Source organism: Lonchura striata, chromosome 5 (assembly GCF_050655825.1).
Source record: "Lonchura striata isolate lonStrDom1 chromosome 5, ASM5065582v1, whole genome shotgun sequence".
Lineage (NCBI taxonomy): Eukaryota > Metazoa > Chordata > Aves > Passeriformes > Estrildidae > Lonchura > Lonchura striata.
The window spans coordinates 36,884,361-36,909,478 of NC_140707.1; the positions used below are offsets into that span (position 1 = coordinate 36,884,361).

General features: G+C 47.4%; 1 protein-coding gene across 4 annotated transcripts; it reads left to right on the top strand.

The window, feature by feature from the left end:
* The first annotated feature begins 80 nt into the window (after positions 1–80).
* Positions 81–23,724, top strand: LOC110472108 (transmembrane protein 151B). Of its 4 annotated transcripts, none has more exons than XM_077784154.2 (2): positions 81–140; positions 20,399–23,724. In XM_077784154.2, exon 2 carries the CDS (start codon positions 20,432–20,434, stop codon positions 21,827–21,829), a length of 1,398 nt encoding a protein of 465 aa, XP_077640280.2. In that variant the 5' UTR covers positions 81–140; positions 20,399–20,431; the 3' UTR covers positions 21,830–23,724. The 4 variants fall into 4 exon arrangements, with proteins under 4 accessions (XP_077640280.2, XP_077640281.2, XP_021389153.3 ...); XM_077784155.2 differs by lacking the exon at positions 81–140 and adding an exon at positions 451–603; XM_021533478.4 differs by lacking the exon at positions 81–140 and adding an exon at positions 684–1,054.
* Positions 23,725–25,118: the final 1,394 nt, after the last annotated feature.

The following is a 25,118-nucleotide window of genomic DNA, read 5'->3' on the forward strand; positions in this document are numbered from 1 at the left end:
GACTGGATGCGCTGAACACAAGATACAAGCAGGAGGAAGAAATATTGACAGAGCAGTGAGTTTGCAGGAGGCTGCAATTTTGGGGTAAGCCTGTGCAGGAGGCAGATGAAACCAGAGGAGATGCTCAGGCCGCAGGGAGGGTAGGAAGGGGCAGGAGCAACTGGGTGCTTCCATTTCTTCTGCCAGCTACTCCTCCGAGAACAAGGAGGTGAAGGAGGGCAGCAGGGCCGGCTGCGGGGTGCGGGAGCAGCCCCAGAGCTCCGTCCCGACAGCGCTGCCCTCTGTTCCCGGTGCGCGGGTCCAGGACCAGGGAGGGCAGTGGGGCATTGCCGGGCTGCTCCGTGAGGGAGCGCTGCCGCGGGTCTGCTTTCCTCCTCCTGCCCCTTCTGCTGCCGCCGCCGGGTCGCGTCCCGCCGCCGGCCCGGGCGAAGTCCGGGCGCTGGGGAAAAGCGGGAGAAGTGGCCGAGGCTGAGCTGCGGGCGGCGGAGGCGTGAAGTGCGCTGAGACGGGGGTGGCCGGCGGCAGGGGTGCACCCGGGGCGCTCCCGGGGATGGGAAGCGAGGCTCCCCCTGAGGAGAAGACAAGACAGGGCACCCCGGAAGGGTAGGGGTTGCGAGGTCGTATCCAGGGAAGGGGACACAGCCGGCAGCTCCCAGACGCCCGCAGAAGCGCGCCGGGAGCCGCCGGGCAGTCGCCTGCCCACCTGGGGGGGCCAGGAGCGGCCGGGGCACCCCCCCACTCCGCCTCGTCTTTCTCTCCTCCCCTCCGCCGCCTCCTTCCCACCCTCCCTGCCCGCCTGCCTGGGATGGTGGAGGGAGTCGGGAGCACCCGGCAGGGCGGCCCTGGGCGCGGGGGGCGGCTCGCCCCAGCCCGGCCACGGCGCGGGGCGCGGTCCGCGGGGGGCTCCGCCGTCTCGGGGTCCCGCAGCCTCCGCCGCCGCCGCAACTGCCGGTGATGGCCAAGGATGTCCTCGGAGGGGGAAGCCGAGGCGGCTGCTGAGAGCGGGCCGGGCAGCACCCCCGCGCCGGGGGCCGCCGCCGCCGAGCGGGAGGAGGTGAGCGGCGGCGGGGGCGTCCGCCCCGGGCCGGGCCGGGGGAGGCTGGAGGGGCAAAGGCAGCCCCGCCGCGGGCACGGGCTGCGGGGCGGTGGGGTGTGGGGAGCCGCGGCGGAGGAGGATGCCCCGGCTGGGGGTGTTTGCGACGCGGGGAGAACCGAGGAGCGCAGCTACAGCCTGCTCAGGTACCTGCAGCCGCGGTGCGCTGCGGTGCTGCCCCGCCGCGCCCTGCAGTGCCGGGGCCGCCGGCGGGACCCCCGCGGCCGCCGCCTGCGGGGTTTTACCGACGGGCCCCGGCGCCCAGCCCTGCGCCGGCTGCCGGGCTCGGGGCGGCGGCTGGGCCAGCGGCTCTGCCCCGGAACGATGCAGCGGGGGCGAAAGGGGGCCTGCCCAGTGCAAGTTTGGGCAAATGAGCCCCCTTGGGGTTTGGCCTAGGAGAGCCTACCTCTTCCCGGGGACTTGTGAAATGGTCAAGGAGACTGCAGCTCTGCGAGGCGCTGGTGGAGGTGGCAGGAGGGGCACAAGGAGCTTAAGAACGGGCTTGCAGTACGGGGCTCTGTGGCGTTCAGGTGTTTGGGGGCAAAGGAGGAGGTCATGCCTTTCCTTTTCTCTTGGGGCCTAGGCACTCCTGTTGCCTCATCTGCAGCAGAAAACAGTGGAGAAAATACAACATGTTTCTTCAGATCATCTGTGAAGCACTTACTGTAGCCTTGCACATCATAGAGAGGGAATAATTGATGTGTCTGAGTGTTGACATGGAATCCTGAGCCATGAAATATTGGCCAGACAGAACTGCAGGGCTGTGTGACAGTAGGTGACAATGTGTGTGTGCTATCCTGCACACCTGGGACAGCAAGCTGTCCTATTTTAGAAATATCTGGGTTTTTCTTCTATGCTTAATGTAGTCTTTGCTTCCAACAGTTTTGACAGATCTGCCATTTACATCATGTAATCCATGTGCAGTTCATGGAAGTGAGTGAAGTTTCTTCATAATATGGAGTTAAAAACAAATGTACATGCTCCTAGGGATGCAGAGAGCAGCCTTGAAACAGGCTTAGAGAAGAGAAAATTGAAAACAGAAGTGAATGCAGCCCTGGAACATTGCTGTGTGCAGTCAGTCTGCTTAAAGCTTTTGTTAGCAGGTCCCATGGCTCATCAACAGTCATATAATCCTGTAGTCAAAATCCAGTAGCCTCAACAAAGCCTATATGAAGCTGCAGGATACTTAGCTGAAATTCAAACAGCAGTTGAAACTACCTATAATTGAATATTGGCTTTGCAGCTCAGGTTGAAAAAACTATCATCCATGGGTGAAAATTAGGGTTTTCTCCTGTTTGATTGCTTTTTAAACACCTGCTACACAGTTCACTGTGAAGAGCTGTGGCTGGATCCAAGATACAGCTGGTGTTCCAGCAGTAGAGCACACCAATGTAATTACAGCCCTGCAGATGATCAATAGATATTTAGTGCTGGAAGGGATTTTTAAATTTATTTGGTCTAGGACCAGGAGCTACTGAAGGCTTTCCAATGTATTAAGTCCACCATAAAAACATCTAAGCCATTTGTAGAAAGAAAGCACTTGATCTCTCTGCTAAGCACTATGTGTATCTTGCTTCATTCATCCTGTTCTCAGTTCTTCTTCTGTTCCAACACAAACATTTGCACATTTGACTCTATATCTCAAACGCCTGTGATATCCTAACACTGCAGTCCTATAATGTTGGTCTTTCCTCATGCCTTCCTCTTCACCATGTGAATAGCCTTTTTGCACCTGGGCCTGCAGTTGCATGTGAGTGCCCTGTATTGATATTAAATGAGCATTTCATGGGCTCCTCTGTTAAGCCTTATCATTTATGGATTTCACTTAGATCAAATGCATGGACCTAAACAGTAATAATGACTGAAAATTGCCTTTATTGGGTATTGAATCAATACAACCCTGAGCTAGTAACAGAGAATGTGTCTGAAGTCTAAGTTTTTATTTTTGAATGAAGGACGTGCGAAGGTGCAGCTGCGGAGCAGGAAGGAGAGCAGCAGTTCAGCTTCCTGCCTCAGCCCTTGTCCTCTTCTGCCAAGGACCACGTAGGTTTCCTGCTGACTTTGCTGAATATCAGAGCAAGCCTCATATTACCTAACAGTGTTCTGATTTGGCTTTTTTTCTAATGAAACATTAATTGCTTGAGCTGAATGACCTGGAACAGGTGTGCTTTTGTTATTAGTATAGGATTCTACCATTCTACAAACTCTTGTGAAGAGGAATCAAGATCTTTCAGGGGAGAGTATGCAAAGGATTCCTTTTTCCAAATGTTTCAGTAGTTATTACTGAAGATTGATTGTCTGGAGATACTTGCCTTTGCTTTCCTCTCTGAAATACCACAACCTGCTGCTCTGTACTGCCCTGGTTAAATAGTAGGCTGGCTGCTTTTCTCGTTACTGTGACAGTCTATATCTACACCAAAGATTTGATAGTGACTTTTCTTAATTTCTACCAATTCATAACTCAATTGGGAAATGGTCTTAAATATTAAAATCTTTAAAACTTTGTTGGAAATCAAGAGGGTTTTTTTCAGGAAAACAAAGCTGGTGAGTAAAAACAGCATTTTTTTGTTTCCAAAGCCAAGAAATCACTGAAGAAAGCTGAAAGCAGCAGCCACTTGACATTTTGAAATATGTATTTGTCTTGTCTGTACTGGCAAAGTCAAACAGCAGTTGTCCATGCCTGTTTTTATCTTCTCTTCTATATTTAAAAACTTAAATTGGGTATGACATAATGTAATCAGTTAAGCTATTTAAATAAAAAGGAAAACCTCATGGACCAATGTTCCTGCAACCCACAACCATTAGCTTTCTGATGGAAATTTTACAGAAAAGAGGGGCCTCTTAAAACTGCCTCATTTGCCTCGTGTTGCCATTGCAAAATGCAACAGGGGCTAATTTGTAAAGTGCTACTTGTGGTCATCACAATGCCAAAGGGGTGTTTTAAGAGACCATACTTAGTGCTTGTTTGCACGCTGCAGCTTTACAGGCTGTCGAGTCAAAAGGGTAGATGGGACCTTTCCTCTTCAGTGTGCCCCTGGAGAGACACCTTCTGCTTGGGGCATTGACCATTTAGTTATCCAGCTTTTTTATCCTTTTCCCCCAACATTTCTTTTATTTGTCAAGGCTTATTTCATGGCATTGAAAACACAAGGCATACAGCCCTTACTAACAGACCAGTTAACTTTAAATTGTCCCCATCTATGGGCTGAGATGTACCCAGGTGGGTGAGGGGTCAAGCAAAAGCTGCTGAGACACCATTGGTATCAGTCTCCAGAGAGGGGCTATTTCCTTGTAAACCTCCCCCTTCTAAAGCTGCCCAGGGCACTCACACAACAGACACTGTCCAGAGAAGGGTAGGAAATGAGTGAGGCATGATTCCTAGGAAAACTGTCTTCCTTCTCCTTGGCTCTTCCAAACCTCATGCAAAAACCTGCTCAGCTAATGCCCTGAATGATAGGTGCTGGTTAGCCTGGTGGAAGGCTGTCACCATCCCAAGTGAGTATGATTGACCAAACAGTTATCTATTTAAGACAAAATGCATGATATTCCCCCTCTTGAGTGGAAATCAAATAGGACTGTCTCCTCTCTTCCCTTCCTGCCCTTGGTCTATTCAGTAGACACAAACCAAAGAGTGCTCCTCATTCCTTGTTCCAAATTATCTCCCTCACAGAGACAAAGGAAAAAGTCCATCAAGAGTGTCAGTATTTTTCATGATCCTGCACTTTCAGGCAGTATTTGCATTGCAGATTCTGTCAAAAGAAAATCCAAGCTGAGCAATTGCATCTTTTTTTCTGCTCCTGTTCTTTTTGTTGTCCCACTTTATGTTCTGATCACATGTCTTTTCTTGGTGCCTTGGACTTGGCTGTCTTCTCTGCACTTCACATGAGAAACTGTCAAGAGTTTTAAAAAAAGTAGATAGGAAATACCAAATGAATGTGTCCGCGCTCTGGAGAGCAGCCTGGTCTCCAGTTGTGTTGGCCACTACAGGCAGAGTCTTCTGCTTCTCATCACTGTGGCTGAGAATGAAGTGAATTGCTCCTTCAGGCTGACTTTTTCAACCCCTCCAGTGGGAGAATTTTCTCAGTGAAGCACTGGACTGTAGCAACTGTGGAGCTAATGGAGTTCTGCTGCTGGAGGGTTACAAGGACAATTTAGGCAAATGGCTGTAAAATGTGCAGATGTCGCATCATGGGGAAGGGACAGACTAGGTGACTTGGTGGTAGGTCCCCTTCAGATTTGGTTTCTAATGCTGTTCTTTCAGGTGGACAGACCTGACACTGGACATCTCATACTGGTGGAAAAGCAATGGGTCTGCACACTTTTTGGAAGCCCCAAATACTCCCCTTGTTCTCCCTTTCTCACTTCAGAGACCCCAGAGGATGATCTCCCCCAAGAAGGGAAGTGTGGATACCAAGGATGCTTTGCAATCAGTGCAAGCCATTGCAAGAGTGAGGTAGGAGGTATATTCTCCCTGGGAATGCAGCACTTTACTTCTTTTCATCTGTTTCTGCACCTTGGAAGAAAATAGCTCAGCTCACGGCCAGTGCACAGGGACTTTGTGGAAACAGAGAGTAAAAGGACTAAAGTATCCCCAAGTAATCCACAGTGAATAGGGCTTGTTTCACCATGTGTCCTAGCACATTGTCTTGAATTGACACCAAAGGAAATGGCTGCTGAACTACCACCAGCACAGTAAGGCCCTTCAGTTGTAACAGTGATGCTGTTGTGACACAGCAGATAAGGCTGTGTCTGAGTTTTCAGAAATTCTACTTTTTGGATAAAGCATGGTTAAGTAGTTAATTAGTTTTTAAGTTCTAATAACGGAAAATGTAGTTCACTTTCAGACTCAAATCATTCATTGTGCTCCTCAGAGCTTAAGACCTGTAAAGTTAAAAATAGCACCTAGTGAAACTTTTTGAGGTCACAGTTGCTGTAACAGCTCTGTTAACTCCCCAAAACTTTAATGGGGCAGCTTCATTTCAGCAGCACTCTGCAGGGGAGCCAACCATGTGTTATAGTGAGGACACTGCTGAAGTGGAGCTGGGCAGGTCTCTGCCAGCAGCACCACATTGGGGGGATGGGGGTTGAGGCTGCCTTTGACAGGCACCCATGCCAGCTTCTCCTCTGCCCACATCTCCCCTGCAGTAAAAGCAAGGAAGAAAAGTGCCTGAAACAGGTGTGACAGATGACGAGTGGTAAGGATGGACGAGGCTGGCTGCGCATGGCACAGGAGGCTGGCAGCCTTCCCAGTGTGGAGTTAAGGTTGTGGAGCAGTATCTGATGTAGCTGGCAGCCTCTCTCAAGGTGCCACACATGCCACTGGAAGAGGATGAGGGGGCTCACACCCCCTGAAGTGTGTGAACTTTTGGCCTCCGTGGTTTTACATCAGGTGAATAATGCACAGAGAATCCCAACTCACACACAGCACTGTTCCTGTACAGATGCGGTGCTGCACATCCCAGTTCAGCATTCAGCCACCAGAGGCCTTGTTCAGGAAAGACTGGTGATACTGGGCTGGAAACAGCCACCAGCTGGTGAGAGCAGGGCCTGGCAAGGTGGGAGCTGACAGCAAAGGGCAAAGAGCAGGTCATGAAGCAGCTCCTGGCAGGGAAACCAAGGGTAGGTAATTGAGGTGACTGGCAATGAGGAGTCTGAATAACGTGACCTTAGCAGGGAAGGGAATGGGATCAGTCAGAGACTTCTTCAGGTCATGGCTTTGGGAAAGAACTGATTTGTGGTGATGGATTTATGGCTGGAGGCCTTCTTCATACTCGTGTGATTGATTGCCCTTAGGAATTGGCCCAAGAATTGCAGAGCACAACACACCCACAAGAACAAACCATGCCACCTTCCCACCCTGCAATGGGCAGAGGGAGCTCAGAGCACCACGGAAGCTGGGGTGGTAGCATCTGCCAGTAGAGTCCTGCCAGCACTAGAGTCCCTCTAAAGACCAAAACTGAAGAGATCAGCTCTCTCATGGCTTCCTAGAGGTGAGGTAGCCAGGCAGAAGTGCCACTACCTGGTAGAAGAGGAGTGTAGTGAGGGCATGTGCTGAAAAGGTGAGGGTGACAGTCAGTCTTCAGGCCTGAGGTGTTCCATGGCTCTCTGCAGGGGACTGCCTGTCAGCAGGCCAGGGCAAGGAGCTAAATCCTCTGCTTCCCACCAGCTGGTACTCAGAGTGCCAGGGTGCAACAGCTCACATGCAGATCATGCACCTTCCTGGAGTGTGCTGCTGCAATGCTCATGTGATATCACTTTTTAAGTGCTATTTTTTCAGTATCTTCAGGAGGTGTAAGAAGTGTACTGACAGCATGCCATGGGTCAAAGTCAAAGCAAGAAATAAAAGCCAGGTGTCCTAGCTCTCAGCATTCCTTTTAACCATTAGGTTTTTAAATGAATTTTCAGTGAAGTTTTCACCTGCTGTGCTGTCACATATTGCTGCAGAATGTGTCACAGAGAAGCAAGAAGGAGAGAGAAATTTTATTTATAATGAAAACTTGTTTCTCCCAGGGAAGCATTAGCTGCTGGGATACTCCCTTATCCTTAACTGGAGCGCCATTATAAAAACCTGACACGCTGAGGTCACAGCTGTGTTCAGCAAGGTGCAGAGATGGGGAAACACACTCCCCAAATCTGACAGAGCAGCTGAAGCCTGAGTAGTGGCTGGGTGTTATTGCGAGAGATGCTCAGCTCAGCAGCATGAAGGACCTGGCATGGTCACAGCCTAAGCTGCAGCAGCCCAGCACCGGGGGGCTGGCACTGCCTCTGCTGAGGTGTGGCTGGAGGGCTCTGGCTGGGAGGTCACACATGGGAGGGCTGGAAGTTGACAGTTCAAATCACAGAGCCATGTTGTTCTGGTTTAGCTAGATAAAAGGATGGCCTTGCAAATAAGTGAGGATAAAAATAAAACACCATGATTCTGGGCAAATCTTCATTCACAGATCCCTTTGAAAGACTTACCCAGACTTCACAGGAGCTTGGATCAGTCCTGGATCATATTTCTCCTGAGGACTTGAGAGCTGTTTCTATATCCTTCATTTAAATCTCAAGGTGTTCCTTTAGACTGAGCAAAGATTAAAAGGGATTCATAATCATGAACTATTTTTCTCATTTATGAAGTCTCTAAACAGAAGCATTCAATGAATAAGCTGCAAACTAGAGAACTGGTGTGGAACTAACACCTCTCTGGCCTCTTCCTCACAAGGATGTCTTTACTGGCTCTCTGCTTGTTCCCTCAGGGAAACTGATCCATAGCTGTTGTCCAGATTGGCTTCAGTCCCCCACTTCCCCATGTTGAGGCTGAAGGAAGGTTGGGCAGGACACAAGACCTGTGGCAGTGGTGAGAACACTAAGGCACAGGACATGCTCCTCAAGGATGAGGAGAGCACCAGTGACCCTAGGAACCTGGGAGCGGGAAGCAATGAGCTTCTGTACACCCCTGGACTATGGCACCAAGATCCCCTGCTGCAGGCTGATGGTGTGCACAGCACAGGAGAACACACACCTGCTGGAGCACAGCCAGCCCCCTCTCCCTGCTTGCTCCTCTCTCACCCCTGGGGAGCTGCATCTCCTGTGTAAAGGTGGGAACAAAGCAAGCATTACAGCATTTGTGCTGAACTCAGATAAGACTTTGTCAAGTACAGAGGCTGGCAGATAGCTATTCTCCCTTTCTCCCTTCCCTGATGTCCCCATCCCTCAAGGGCTGAAGCAGTAGGAGCTGGTCCCACTGTCCTTCTGTTTTCCCTTGGCTGGTGTCAATTTTCCCTTTATCTCAGCAAAGCCACTGAGTGGACACCAGTGCACCAGTCAGCAAGTTGCACCTGGCTGATCCCTGGGGCCCTGGTACTTTTGTGCTGCAGCAGCATGCCAAGGGTGCAGGGAGCTGGGTCTGGCTTTCACAGGCTGGAGCGCACTGCTGAGGATCACTCCACTCTGCAGCCACAGGATGAACAGATGGATAGATGCTGCCATCAGTCCTTTTTTAGGATGTCCCTGCAGTGTGGGAGAAGGGGCAAGGGCCCCTCTGTGCAGCATCGCTGGCTGTGGTGGGGGGCAAGTGGCTGCCTAGGCATGAAGCAGGCTGCAAAATAACCAGTGACACAGCCAGCTATGGCTTATGTAATTCCTTGGCCTTACTAATCCAACAGTGGCTGGAAACTGCATCCCAGGAGCTTTCTTGTAGCTGTGTCATGCTTTTATCAGTTAGGTGGTAAGTGTTGAGGTAAGCCATTTAGTTATGCCTGTAAAATTTACCCCGTGTCTACTGGAAAACACCAATATTCAGGGCAGGGAGTAAGTAATATAAGTAAGTAATATAAGTAAGTAATATAAGCTAAGTATGATAGGTTCTTAAAGCATAGAAAAAAAGAACTGCTCTTGGAGTTACTCTCTTGCTCTGAGGCAGTTTGAAACCCAGCCTTCCTTTCCTGATGAACTCATACCCAGCATTGGCATTACTGGGAAAAATCCTCTGCCTCCAAATATGCACTTTTTATTGGTATGGAGTCGAAATCCAGTGGCAGCAACATCAGCAATGTGGGGGGGGAAGCAGTAATTTTGTTAGTGCAGCATTTTGGTGATCTTATAAAAAGCTGCAACAAAAATAGCCCTGATTTCTATTTTGTAAATCGTGACCATTTTGTTGCTAGGATTCCTTGGCACTGAAGATGCAACTGCACAGTATTCCTTGGAGCAGCTTGGGGAAGCATCACTTATGGATGTGTTTAGGGCCAAATTCTTTATGACAATCACATATGCACCCTTGTATTGTACTGAGTGGCTTTCCTATCCTGCTGTAATGAGCAGCATATATGGTGGCAGGGATCCAAATGGCTTTTCTTTCTGTGATTTCCTTTATTTCTGCTTGAAGAACTCAGAAGTATCCTGCCGGACCTAATCCTGAATATGACATTTTAGAGTACTGTAGGCTCCTTCTGTCCTGACCTCTGCTTTCCTCCTCTTCAGATGCTGGCTTGAATACATGAGGATGATTAGTGTGAAATAACAGACTGTCTTTGTATAGTATTTCTGGGGCATCCTAGCATTTGAAATTCAGGTGGATCAGCAAGATTTGTGTCTTTTCATAGTTCTGACTTGTCCTGCAATAGGCTCATCTGTGGAAAGGATTTAACAGTACCATTTTGTGAACCTGCCTGCCCTGAGGTGTTCCCCCTGACAGCTCCCTTGATGGAAGGAGGAGATTATGTCTCCACAGGGATTTAAATCATGAGAAACCAGACAATCCCTGCTCACCACAGGAGGGCAGTTGCCAACGCCTGAGCCAGTGACGCTACAAACACATGGAGTGCATGATGCAGGTTCTTATTTTCAAACCTAGTAACAGCATTTCTGCTATACACTGACATCATGGCCCCTGCCTGCCGGAACTTTTTATTCTCACAGGAGTTCTGTGGCAGATGAGCAAATAGATGTGCAGCAACAAATCTGTGTGTTGAAGGACTGGAGGGAGATTATCTTTGATGCAAAATGGCTTTTTTTTTTTTGTTGCCTTCTATCCCTTGTGTTTCCCTTTCCGTGCTACTGGCTCAGCAGGAGCTAGGGGTAATGGGCTTCTTGCCGTTCAAGACGGATGGCAGGAGGCATTTTGTTTCAGCTCCCCAGGAGGGGATTGATGAGATGACTGTTGTAATATCTCCCTTTCTCCTTACCAGGCCTTATTACTGATACCCCATGTGGTGCCAGGATTGGGTCACATGGTGGAGGAGCACTTCTGCACACCATTACACCAAGGTCTGGGTTAGCACAGCCTGTCGGGCTCCTTCTCACTGTACTAATGAGCATCTGACCTGAGAGCTCATTTAGCCCTGGAAAGCAGTGAGAAGTTGCACTTCTTCTGCAATTGTCATCTCTCTTGCCACCCCAGATTTCTCAGGCTGGTTTTTCTCCAGGATCACCTAAGGAGCTGGAAGATGATAGATGCACCCACATCTGTTGTGACTGCTTGGGGACAGTGGATAGAAATCTCCTTGTTCTTGTATCATCCCAGTCCACTGCAGAAGTGGTGAAGCCCTTCTCAGCACCAGAGGTTGGTCCTGGTGTAAGGGTTCTCCCCAGTTCTGATTAATAGCACAGCCTAGGGCTTGTCTAGCAAGGAGCAAGGACTGAGTGGTCCTCTGTGTTATATCCTACCATCAGGAGGCGGAACATCCTCCCCTGCCCTGTCTTGACCAAGATTGAGGAGTCTGTCATAGTTAGAGACAAAATTCTGCTTTCATCTAGACTTTGGTCACCACCTGCCAAAGTGTATGACTTGTGGTTATTGATTACTCTTTCTCTCTCAAGTATCCCATTGGGATATATTAATCACAAGCATAAATCCACAGGGCCAAATTCAGTTATGACTGATATTAATTTATCCACCATTTCTTCCTTCTTTCTTAGCTGATTTTATCTCTTTTTTTGCAGACCTCTCTCAGTGTTTTCCCCCATTCCTTTTCCCCCATGGTCAGGAAGATTATTCTTGCTAAATAAGAGGAAAAAATACAAGATTAACTCTTTGCTTACATGAGTAATCACAAGATGTGGGGTTGTTTTGTTGTTGAAGACAGCCAAGTCACCTTGTAGCCCCAAAGCCAGGTTTTGGCAGACAGCAGGAGCATGCTGTGATGCCACATTCTGCTGAGACACAGCTGTAGCATCAGCCCTGCAGTACACTCTCACCTCTGTGGAAATCTCTGGTTCAATTTAGCACAGCCTTATCTTACTTCTCAGGCTGTGGGGAGGAGAGAGGGGCATAGATCTGTTTCTGGGGAAGTTCCCAGCAGTGAGAAAGCAGCCATTCAGGAGTATCTGCTTTCCAGGCCATGGATGGGCTGGGGTAACTGCTGGCTCACAGGATGCTTTGGTGCTGTCAGGCTCAGTGCTGCCTCCATTAATCTTCACCCAGGTCCTTTCTCTGGCATGATTGCCTCCTGCCCCTGCCCAGGCTGACTGGTCTCTATCCTCACCTGCCAGCACCCTCCCCCTGCCTCAGTGGCACTGGCATTTGGAGCGTGTCCTGGCCATCCTTTTCTCTTTCATTTCTTTCCACCTTCCATGTTTCCCTCTCATTTCTCTAATTCCATTCAGGCCACGTCTTTGCTACCCTCTGTTTTCTCTCATTCTTTCATTTCAGGCATGATAGCATTTTCCTTCAGCAAATTTGCAGTTCTTGAGGTCAGCCACCAAGGACAAATGCATGTGGGATTTAAAAGGACAGGAAATGCTTTTGACATTATCTCTCCAAAAGAGAATTGTAATGCTTTTGAAATCGGGGAACACAGGTACCTCTCTGTCAACCAGGCACAGACAGTCAAGCTTGGGCCCCAAACTGTCCACAAAGCAAACAGAATAAATTCATGCTGCAGCAGCATATTTTCTGCTTATACAGCTCGTGCTGGAGTTTTCAAGGAGATTGAAGTATGAAGTCTGACAGAAGAGGAAAAAGTCCTTTTGTCAATAGATACATATGAAGAAATAGCAAGGATAAGTCAAAATTATATATCAAATGTTTAAAGAATGTGACTCCAAGATAATTTGTCTTATTTTCCTTTAGACATCACAGGCTAATTCTTCCCCTTCTATTAGTGTCAGTTTGGCAACTTTCAGTTCAAATTTATTAATTAAAAATAAGTTATTTATTAAAATTGGCAGGGGACAAAACAAGGGCTTTTTCAGTGTCACCATAACCATTTGCATGCCATGAGCTCTACTGAAGCAGCTAGAATGAGAGATGCTTCAAGCCCACACTGCTACACATCTACTTCTGGAGTAAAATACAGCTGCTGCTGGAGGTCATACCTAGCAATATAGGTGATAATATGCTCTACTGAAGTTTTGGGAAGTTTTCTCTTAGTATTGTATGTAGAGCTGCTCATGGAATTATTCCTGGCAGTGAACCCTGGAAATGTGAGGAGCACCTCAGTGTCCATATAATGCTTACAGCCTTGTTTTTGTGATTGGCACTTAGCTTTGTGAAAACAGTTGTCTTGTATAAGTTAATGGGGTATTTAACTATTAGACTGGCAGAGATCTGCAGGAATAATTACCAGATTTGAAACTGTTCACTGGAATTAGGCATAAAACCACTGCTGGTAACATTTACAGTTGGCACAAACATTAGCAGGCAGGTCTATAATGAAGATATGAGCACAGTTCTGTTTAGACATCTCCTTAATTTTATAATTTTTTACTCAATCCAAAGCCAAATCTGAAGTTACACATTTCAGAGTGGAGAGTACAGCCAATCTTTCAGCTGTCCTAAAAAAGAGTGACTCAAAAAATACCTGGGAGCCAAGTGAGTGAGAGGTTGAACATGAACTCCTGGGATGTTGCTGGGTAGAAATATCTTAATGCAACCCTTGAAGACAGTAAAAAGGGGGAGTGAGTGGGAGTGGAAGGTGATTTTATTTCTTGGTATGATGCCAGTGAAATAAGTGCTGAAGTCCTGTATTTACTTGCAAGGTACAGATTTAAGAAGAGAGAGCTGAAGAGAGAGCAGAGCACCAGAAAGAGGTAGAGCAGTGAAGTGAAGGACTTGAAGACCTTGGCTCCTTTAAATTATCAAAAAGAAGGCTGAGAGAGATCATAATTAGAATGGAGAAGTCTCTTCTGAGTGAAAAGGCAGTCATATAAAAGAAGTCTTTCATGACTTGGAGAATGGGCATTCTCCTACCATGAATGGGGGCTGAAGCGAGACAAAATTACAAAGACAATAGAAGTTCATCACCAGAACAAATTTCAAAAGGAATTGCAGGTTCTTCATTGCTTTTATGCTATCAGTTAAAACAGTGTATTTATGGAAGATGAGCTTTTATCAGCCACTGGTTTCTGGGCAGTCTGTAGGAAGGCAGAGTGAAATTGCATTGCCTGTGAGACACAGGAGGTATGAGGAGAGGCATAGTGTCTCCCAATCTTAAAGTGTAAATGTAAATTGGGTTGTAATATAAGATGAACCTTCCTGACCCAGCATAAACTTGCAAAGTTGATAGGAGAAATTTCTGTGACTATCTGTAAGGGCTGAAGAACTGTCTGGTTGTTTATCCTCTAGTAAGAATCCCTGCCACTAGTGGATGGCTGGTGGCTGGGTCTTGCTCAGTCCATACCTGCAGGAAATCCTGGGCCCCTGAACAACGGACAAATATGATCAAGCAGAAGCTGTTTATTGTTTACATTACACACACTTTATAGATTCTACAAACTATTAAGATCACACTTCTTGATTGGTGCCTTTGTCTTGCTCCCTCATTTTCTTGCCTCCATTTCTCAGCATCTGTGATTGGTTACAGTCCAGGTGTTTCACAGTCCTGTTATCTAGTTCTTGCGATCCTGGTATTCAGTTTCTCAGCTTCTTCGTTCTTATTGCAGCACAGTTTATGTCTTAGTAACCTTATGAGTTCCACAGTGCCCTCAGAAAATTCTGGTAAGAACAGTTACAAGCAGTGTGGCTGGTGCACACTGAGCCTAAGTTGTTCAGATACATTGCTCCACACGCTTGTATCCAGAGGCCAGCAAAAGCAGTGAGCCAACACTGACAAAACAGAGGCACCAGAGTTTCAGGTTAGGCATTCAAAAACCTGACTGGTGGAATCAGTCTGGGCTTCTCTGAGTGTGGCCCTTCCTCCTCCTGCTAAGTGAGGAGCTCGTTTAGAAGAACAAGGATAGCCAGACCACCTTGGCTTCTGCCTTGAGGAATTAATTTGTTCTATGTATCCATCAAGAGAAAGGGGACCTAGAGTCATAAGCACAATTTACTTTTCCAGAAATGTTTTGTTCTCGTTCTTTAGCATCAGTGTTCCATTTTGAAGATGCCTTTTAAGGAAAAGTCAGGGTTTGAGGGAAAGTAATGTTTTTTTCATTTTTGGCTGCCCCCAGTGCAGTCACTTTCAGGCTCACTTAGGGTGGTTACCAGGTGCAACTTACCTACCAGTGTCCTAAATCTGGTCACTTGTAAGGAGTCAGGGGATGCGTCAGAGAGCCAAAATCCTGACCACCAGGCCTTTGCTCCTGCCACCAGAGCATACTCAGCTCCAGATGTTAAGCAGGGGATGTGCCAGGCTGTGCACACCCCCTTGGCTCTCTCTCTCCACCTCTTTACACTAGGCAAGACTAACAGCCCAAATCTGCACTCTCCTATAACACGGAGCACCTTTGAATGGTTTTAATTACAATTGCTGCAGCCAGAACCTGACCTGCCTGCTGTTGAGCCAGGGGGAGCTGGGTGGGTATGCCTGTGCAAAGGAGGCTTCAGCTCAGCCCTGGCACAAATGTGCTTTTGATCTTGGGTATCTGCCATCAGAGGATGCCTTTGAAGGCAATTGCCCTTTCAGCCACTGCCTGGATGTTTTATCCTTTGCAAGCTGAGTTTCTTAAAGAATAAATAATTGAAATGTTGCCAGCCTGGAAACTCCTGTCTCCTACAGGTGTCAGTTGAAATTCCAGTTCTCCATCAAAAGTTAGGGATTTCCAGACTATTTTCCAGTGTCTATGGCCCCAAAGTAAATAGCATCTATTATTTTAGTGCTTCAGAGTGCTCCACACCATCAGAGAGCAAACAAACCATATGGAGCTGGCTGAGTGGTACACAGCCTTTACTCTGTCTGAGCTTTCTAGAAATGATGGGCTGAAAAAATCAAGCACAGATCAGCACTTTGGGGCTGACTGACTGGCTGGGGCTAGGGACAGCTCAGGGCAAGTTATCCCTAAATCTTGTCACTCTTCACAAGGATCAAAATACACACCACAGCCCTCTCCACTCATGCCACCTCTCACTCATGGCATTTTTCTCATTCATGCTGACATCTACTAAAGAATTTGGAAAATATTTTTCGTTTACTGTTTTTAAGTGTGGAAGGGTTAAGTGAATTTTGGCATGTGATTATGGGTAGTTTCGGTAAGAGTTACCAGGAGTTTCCAATCCAGTCAGGTGTAGTGAGAAGGAAGGCCTCTGAAAGCAGTTCAGCAACATGCCAGAGACTACCAAGATGTTATTAAGAGCATGTGTATTTAACACAGTTTGAAATTCATAAACAGTGATACTGACAGCTCAGCTCTGCTGCTTCATGGCATTCCATTCATAACAGGGGATTTTTTACCATTTGTACTGTCATCAGAGTTGTTTGGGACATTTTGGGTGAAACATTTGATTTGACAAATCCATTCCTCTTCATAATATGTGGTTGTAGATCACAGAACAGTTAGTGTTGGAAGGGATCTTCAAAGCTCCTGTTGTTTCAGCCCCCTTCCATGGGCAGGGATGTTGCACTAGACCAGATTGCTCAAAGCCTGTCCAGCCTGGCCTTGCACACTTCCAATGATGGGGCATCCACAATTTCTCTGGGCAACTTGTGCCTCATTTAATCTGGCAGGATGTTTCTCAGGTCAATGCTAGAAGCAAAGCCCAAAGCAAAGCCCCAACAAGCAGGAAATGGAGGACATCTCTCTTGGTTTGGGTTAGAGAACCAAGCCCTTTAGTTCTAGCTTGCAGACAAAGTGCCTGACAACTGAGCCTCCATTTATTCTACTCTGTGTTTGGCTCTGGCTTTCTGTCAGGCTCTCTGTCTTTTCTTTCTTCATTTATTTCTTTCAGTTACGTTTCTCTATTAAGATTTTCCAGAGATAATGCTTTTATTTCACATTAAAACAATATAGATGCCACAGCATTCCTCAAAGAATGCAGCTCCTGTTCGCTGGCTAGCCCAAGTTATCATGGAAATTATTAGTTTCCTTAAGCATTTATTGTACTCATCCAGAAATACAAGCTTGCCCTGTTTCAATCTGAAACACTATGCACGGAAAGGAGAAAATTCCACACAGTACCACAAACATAATTCTTGTAAGAAGGTGGTATGTTAATTAATAAAGTCTGAGAGCCACTGGTTTAACATATTAATGAATTTATAATGCAGAGAGAGATGAAAAGATATATTTCCTTATTAGATTATTTAATGTCTGAACCTTTATTGTAGTTATGTTCTATTTTGTATCTTTCTTACAAACATTCTAATAGTGTTTCTAATAGTATAACTTTGCTAGATAATTAGTTCTGCAAAGAGAGAGAGAAATAGGGGGATATAGGCCAGATTAACATGGTCAGAACTTGAAACAGGCAGTACAGCTGTGGAGGTAGACCCTGGAAGAGAGATCATTTTATAACTGAGGACCTGTAGAGATTGGGCTTTGCTTAGGAACAACAGCAGTGACACAGTGGGCCAAAAGAGCCAGGTGAAAGAACTTGTGTTTTTTACCAATGGCTTTTGAACATGAAGACCCTGCTGAACTGGACTGGTAGGTGTCTGAATGAGACGTAGCAGTGAGCTCTATTGGCTGCATGTCTTCACTAATGCAAAGAGGAGAGAAGATGCCTGTTTTGTAGGCTGCTGTGAAAATTGTGGAGAAAATCTGTCTTGGGCTGATCTAGACCTTTAAGTGGGTTGAAGACCATTTTTGAAATGCCTCCAGAGGATGCATACAGAAATGTCATCTTGGACCTGCAAACCTCTGAGCTACTGCCAACCCAGATGAGTGCTGCTCTAGGACTGGTGGAACCAGAGCTATCTCATCCCTCAAAGGAGAGATGGCATTTCATAGAGATGAGCACATTAGGAGGAATTTGCCCACTGTGATATGGCCTCTGATAGCCCTAAGCAGCAGGGCTGGTTGAACCACCCCTTGAGCAGAAGCCAGCCTGTGGGTTGCAGATTGGACCACAGAGAAGTTGTTAGTCAAAGCAAGTGAGATAAAGGGAAGGTGGGATTGCAGTGCCTTTGGCAAATAGTGCCCTAACTGGTATGGGACAGCTTTCTTATGTGGCTGTGCCCAGGGCCAGGCTGACAGTGCTTCCAACAAGTCATAGAAAAAATGGGGTTCCTGGAGCTTCATGGATGACTTAAGCACTCACCTTACATTAAAACTGACTGCTGGGCATTTTTTGGTGGGTCCACCAGCACTGTTCACTCTGTGAACCATAAGTGATTTTAAATGAGAGGTACTGGCAGAAGTCTGAATGAGAACACAAATTTATGTGTTGGGAAATTGTCCTGCTGTACCTTCTGCACAGTCTCAGGGCGTGGAGTAGAGAGATGTTAATGGTTAAAGTTTTCTTCACCTCAGAAAACCTGCAGAGGAGGAAAAAAAAAGGATAGTGCTTCATTACAGCTTATGTTTTTGCATCACTGTAGAAGTTAAAAACTCTAGTTTCATGTCAAGATGAGACAAAGAATGAAAGTCAGTAATTTCCAGTGGGTTTCCCATGAGTCAGGAGGGCCTGGGGCTCTGACCTGGTCCAGTGTACAGCTGGGGCAGAAGCCTACATTGGGGCAGTAATCACACTGAGACTGGGCTGTGGGCATTTGACAAGAGTTTCAAGAGCTGAAACTCTGTGACTGCACATAGGCTGCACATAGGGAATTCACTTCCAAAACTTCTCTAGTTATTTTTCAGCTGATTTAGGGACTGCCTGAAGCCACCTTGTGGCTTTCCTCTAAGTTTCATGCAAAAGGCTGAGAAAAACAGACTTATTCTTACCTATACTGTTTTTTTTTTCACTGCCCTACCTACAGAAGTAATGTACTCCATACTTTATAACCCACTTAGCTTCTCTACATCTGTTTTAGCTGCTGTAAAGAGAATGCAGAAGCCAGAATATAGCCCAGAATAATTATACTTTATTCTGACACAGGTACAAAAGTTTTGGGATAAGAATATAATTTTTTTTTTTACAGATTCTTTCTGGGTGCATCAGGAAAAATCAAGGGCCAGATCCTGCCCTAAGTCCCTGCAAGTGTATACTGGTGTAACTTCTTAAAATAAAAAAAAATACTCTGCAATTACACAGTGTCAGATTAAAAGTTATGAAATCAAAACCAAACCCCATGAAATCTAGTTTTGCAGTGTTCATAGCAAGTTGTAAAATCTTCTGTGGTTGGGGAGAAATTTATCTACGGAGAAAGAAAGAAAAGACATTTCCTGAACCTAGCATCTGTTGGCATCTACGGAGCAGTTTGATGCATTAGAGGTGGGCCCTTGGGAGAAGGAGTAACAGTGTGCTTCTATTTTTGCATGAAATCAGGCTCGGCAGAGGGCATGATGATGCATGAGTATCAGTGTGTATCTGCTTTCTCACTGTCATTTCCTCAGTTAGGAGAGAGGCAGAGGATGGCAGTAACCAAAGGGATGCAAACAGCCCTCCTCATTACCTACTAGGGCAGTGGGGATCTTTCTTCATGCACTCTCTACAGACAGACAGCTGTCAGCCAGTGGTGTAACTCATGCTGCCACTGCTCTTTGCAGGGACACAACTCTGTTGGAGCTGCTTGGCTCCATTTGGCATTTTTCTTTATAGCTGAACATCGCACGACAATGCAGCTGATTCACTGCACCAGCCTGGTGTAAGGACTGAAGTTTTGCCCTCACAGGGATGAAGTGGGAGTACAGGAGTGTGAACCCAGCTTTGCTCTCAGCCCGACTTTTGGGACTTGAAAGAGGGGGTTGTGCTGTTTTAAATATTCACACATACACCCTTAGGTTCAACACTGAAGCTTTCAAGTATTTTAGGTCAGAGCTGGTGTAACCAGCCTGAATCAATGCTGCATCGTGCTGAAATCTTAACAATTTTTTCCACTAAATGTGCTTGAATCTAGTCATTTTCCTGATGGCTCATCTCCAAGAAAATGGTGTCGATCATTTGGTAGGTTTCAGGGTTGGATGTGAGTCAGCTCTGAGTCAGGCAGCAGCTTTAGCTTCGTGAAGTGCTGGTCCTCCTGTGCTGGCACAACCTGTGGGGCTGCAGCTCTGCGACAGACGCTGCTCCTGAGCCTCCCCAAGAGCAGCATGTGGGAACTTCCACACGGGGCACTCGCAAGGCAAAGGGGCAATTCCACAGCCCCACCTTTTTGGCTGTTCACCTGCTCTGCACTGTCGATCTCTGAAGATGGCAGGGTGTGTAAACAATGCTGGCAGCAGGCAGGGAGAAGGAGATGGGGACCTATCTTGCTCCCTGCAGAGGTGCCCATCTCACCAGGGCGTGGGCACAGCGTGTCACTGCTACACAAACAACTTCCCTCCCCAGAGCCAGAAAGAAGCAAGGAAAGACCTTTGTCCAGAGCCCTCTGTCCCTGGCAGGGTGTTTCTGTTTATATTGACATTTTTATTAAATAGGGTGGTGTCCCAGTTCTCAGGGAGTCGAGAGAAAAGCCAGACACAGCCTTGATGGCAAGCAGCCACTGTGTGTGTTGTGCAAAGCAGCGTGACTGACAGGTTCCTCGCTCTCTCTTTGTCTTTCTCTCCCCTTGCACGGTGTGATTGAAGCAACGCCCCGTGAAACAGTCCCTGAGCGCTTGCATGTGCCGAGAGTCCCACTGGAAATGCCTCCTTCTCTCCATCCTCATGTATGGCTGCCTGGGTGCAGTGGCCTGGTGTCAGCTGGCCAGAGTCACCAAGCTCAGCTTTGATAGCTCCTTCAAGGGCAAGTCTATGATCTACCATGACAGCCCGTGCTCAGACGGCTATGTTTATATCCCGCTGGCCTTCCTCTCCATGCTGTACGTGGTGTACCTGGTGGAGTGTTGGCACTGCCACGCCAAGAGGGAGCTGCAGTACAAGGCAGACGTGGACAGTGTGTATGAGTGCATCAACCGCATGCAGCAAGCCACTCCATGCATCTGGTGGAAGGCCATCAGCTACCACTTCGTACGGAGAACCCGGCAGGTGACCCGGTACCGCAATGGTGATGCCTACACCACCACACAGGTCTACCATGAGAGGGTCAACACACACGTGGCTGAAGCTGAGTTTGACTACTCTCACTGTGGCTACAAGGACATCTCCAAGGAGCTCCTGGGCTTGGAGAGCTATACAGCCACCAAGCTGAGGTTCACCAAGTGCTTCAGCTTTGCCAACATTGAGTCTGAGAACTCTTACCTGACTCAGAGAGCTCATTTCTTCACAGAGATTGAGGGGCTAGATGATTACATGGAGGTGAGGGAAGGCATGCAGCTCAAAAATGTGGATTTTAAAGAGCTTATGATGGCCTACGGAGACCCGGATCACCTCCCGTGGTACGTGTCCCATTATGCTTTCTGGGTGGCAGCTATCCTGATGATCTCGTGGCCGCTCAGGGTACTCATAGAGTATCGGACTGCTTACGTCCATTACCACGTGGAGAAGCTGCTGGGCCTGGAGTACACGGCGCCCACGACGGCGGAGGAGCCCTTGTACCGGTACCGCATGCCCCGGGACACCACGCAGGACAGCACCGAGCTGGAGTGGCACATCTGCACCAACCGGCAGCTGATCCCCAGCTACTCGGAGGCCATGCTCATGGACCTGGCCAACTCCCCGGCCTACAACAGCTACACGGTGTGTCGCTACGGAGAAACGGCCCACGGCTGTGAACGCTGCAACCGTGCCTCCAGCACCTCCTCCATCTTCTCCCGCCACGCTTTCCACAGCTGCAGCGGCAACTCCCGCCTCTCCCTCAACACCAGCCGCTTCTCCCTCTGCCGCATCCATGGCTCCCACAGGACAGGCCTCTGGCGGAGCCGCAGCAGCAGCATTGCAGATCGGGGCTGCCAGGATGAGCAGTGCTGCTCCTACTCCAGCCAGCTGGCTGTCAACGAGAACCCCCCAACCTACCATGATGCCCGATTCTTCCCTGTCCTGATCGTGCACAGGCCGGAGGGGCAGGACAGGCGGCATTTCTACATCAGGCGTTCCTCCTGCCTGGAAACCTCTCTGTGACATGACTCGGCTCCTCTGCTCTGGGACAGGGATTGCAGAGGTGACACCAGTGGGGAGCCTGCAAGTGTCAGTCTCTACAGCAGGTCAGCAGGACGAGTTTCAGCTCTTCCCCCTGCCATTGCAAGAGGACGTAGAGACTCTGACCAACACCTAATCTCATTTCCAAGATTTTCTCCCCCTCTGCTTGGTCTCCCATATCTTTCATTCCCCATTCCTCTCACTCTTTCACTCCTCACCCTTCCTCTGCTCCTTGATTCCTTGCCTCTCCTCCAATCCCACCCCCATTCTTTTTTTTTTTTTTTTTTTTGCATTTTAGTCACAGCATTTGGTTGTTGTGGCTGCTGGAGGATTTTAAATGCTTGTGCTTTGCCAGTACATTTTCCCTCCTGGATGCTTTGCGAGGTAAGAACCTCAGATAGAGCAAGGCACAAGGCACACAGCCAGCCAGAGTCAAGTCAGAAGGAGAATTCAGATGGGCAGGCGCTGAGTCACCTCCTGCAAACCCCAAACGAGGTGCTTTTTTTTAAATTTTATTTTCCCCAATCTTTTTTTCCTCTTCTTCTGTCATTCCTTCTCTCCTTTGTTCATGTTCTTGTCCTCTTACTTTACCCTCATCTTCCCTTTTTTTTTTCAGTTCTCTCACTTCTGCTTTACAGTTTTTCTGGGATTTTGCCAGTGAGGATATCTTTCAGGGCGTAATTATCTTCCATTGGGCAAAAGTAAGGTTTTCATAGCACAAATGTCACTGACTGCTCACACAGCCACAAAATGAAGCCCCTGAGAAATGCTGAGGAGTTTCTTTCAGGAGCAGTGATGTACACTGATATAGCAAAATGCCCTTTACTCACACTGCCCTGCCTGGTCTGCAGCAGAGATGCTGCTGCATTTCCAGCTGTAGTTTACCTTTGTTCAGCTCCCCCCCTGATAGCAATCATTGAGAGCCATAATGTAAATTAGTGCCCTGTTAATGCCACTATTTTTAGGACAGTAGGCCTGGTTTGTGGTTGTTTCATTCCTTCAACTTGAGTGCAGCAGCACAGGCTTGACAAGGGGAGAGGGGCTGGAGAGGGAAAGGTAAATATAGTATTAACCCTCCCACAGAGAGTCTGGAGCTGTTAGGAAGCTCTTCCACCCACAGTGTCTATTACAGCAGTTGTAGGACTGCCTACATTACCTTTCAGCTTTCTGTGTGCCCTGAGGAGGGCTTTTGGTCTGTAGCCCACTTCACATTCCCAGGTGAGATGTGGTGCAACCCCAGCCCCAGGCAGAGAGCATAGCTGGGAGCTAGCCCCACTGGCCACTCCTGCTGGGCTCCAGGCTCTTCCTGCAAGGTTCCCTCTGGAGCAGGTGTAGCACCTTCCAGAATTAGTGCCAGCCTCTCCAAATCTGGAAGGTGTCTGGTCCTGACAGAGTGTGCCACGGCACTCTGAGCTGTGGATTCTTCCCTTCTGGCCTGGCCCCCTCCAGGAGCCAGGGGCCAAAAACCTTGTGGCCACACTGAGAACCACCAGGGACCTCACACCTGCCAAACCTCTGTCCCGCAAGGGATGGTTGTATGCTGAGCAAGCTCCATACCATTTTGCCACATGGCTGGTGGAGATTATTATCCACTCTGACTCACAGGAGGATGCAATACAATCGCAATACATACGGTCACTTTCAAAACCAGTGTTGTCTCATGCTACCTTACAAGTAGGTAAGAAACTGAGCCCCCAGAGGGGCTGGCAACAAGTGCTTCTTCCCAAGTCCGTTTTGTGTGTATCAACATGTAATATGAAATTTGTAAAGTCATACTGATATGTGTAGATTATATGTAACTCTGCATACTTATATGGTGACTTCTTACGGCATTGACTGTTGCACCATGTTAAATACATTTTGGTCTTGTTTGATGACTCCGTTTTGATGTGCTGTGTTTATTTCAACTCCAGAAATGGAAACATTGGCAATACCTGGTTAACCTGCTGCAAATGATGGCACCATCAGAAAGGTTTTAAAAATTCTTATGAGTTGATCTTTTTAATGTAAATGCTTCATGTGTGATTTATGTGACATTTTCATTTTGACAGCTTGGCATTTATCACAAAAGACAGATAACACATATGATGTGTTAGTTTATCACCTCTAAAAAAAAAATAACCATCCCAGACGTGTGGAGGAACAATGTTTGGGCTTGGGGTGATGATTATGATTGAGCTGGGGCCAAACTGGATAACCTTGAAACTTAGAGAAAAATCCAAATTTAGATCCACCAATGTGACCCAATCCTAGTTTCCCTCATCTACACCATGCCACCTGCCACACCCAAGCAGAGTTTGGGAGAGTTTGGGAACTAGGAAAGGATCAGGCCTGAAATCAAAGCTCAGACTCATACCTGATATCCTTGTATTCTGAATTCAAAGTAAATGCAAGTCTTTAATTGAGTTCCTGTCCTTCTCTGTATTCACACAAAAAGTTAAAACCAGCACGTATAAAAGATAAGAGCTGGTCAAGGCTGAAACAGAGAGGCTGGATTATTTCAACACAGTTCCTTACTGAAGAAGGTAGTTGAGAGGAAGACAAGAAAGGAGAAGGGAAGAGATGGTAGAATAATATAAATTAAAAGAGAACAGAGTTCAGCTGTAGCTAAGAGAATTCCCAAATGAGCAGCATAACTCAGTTATGGTAAGCTTAGCCCAGATACAGGCAGGATGAGTTTCAGCTTTCTTGTGAGTTGCTGTTACTGCTGCAGCCACACATGGCTTTAAATACCATACCGAAGGTCTTGGGATGGCCAGTTTTGTCCCATGTGTATGCCAAGATGGAGAGTTATATTTGGGTCCTTAGAAGTGGTCACGTTAAATAGTATTATTATCTGACATGAGCAACCCATTATGATGGGTTAGGCAGAGAATGGGGACAGTTTATTCTCAGTTTAGTCCTTTTCAGTGACCTGAAAAGCCACTCCATTATCCAGTAGCTCTCAAGTTGCGTCCTTGGCAAATTTTGGAAAGTCCTCAGGGTTTGTTTCCTCAGTCACTGTATTCTGGGCCAACTTTGGGGCATTAATCTGAGAAGCCATCCCTAAGCTGCAAAAAACCTCACACACATGGAGCTTCCTCCTGTCACTTGCTGTAGCCTTTGGTGGTGACCAAAAAGCTGGGAGCAGCTCCTGTTCTAGTCTGAGACTAAATATGCTGGCTTTAACAGATCTCCCATTCAGGAAACACCTGAATAGCCATCCTGGGTCTCCTACACTGTAGAGTAGAGCTACTCCTGTACTCCTGCAACCTTTGAATGCCATTTCATT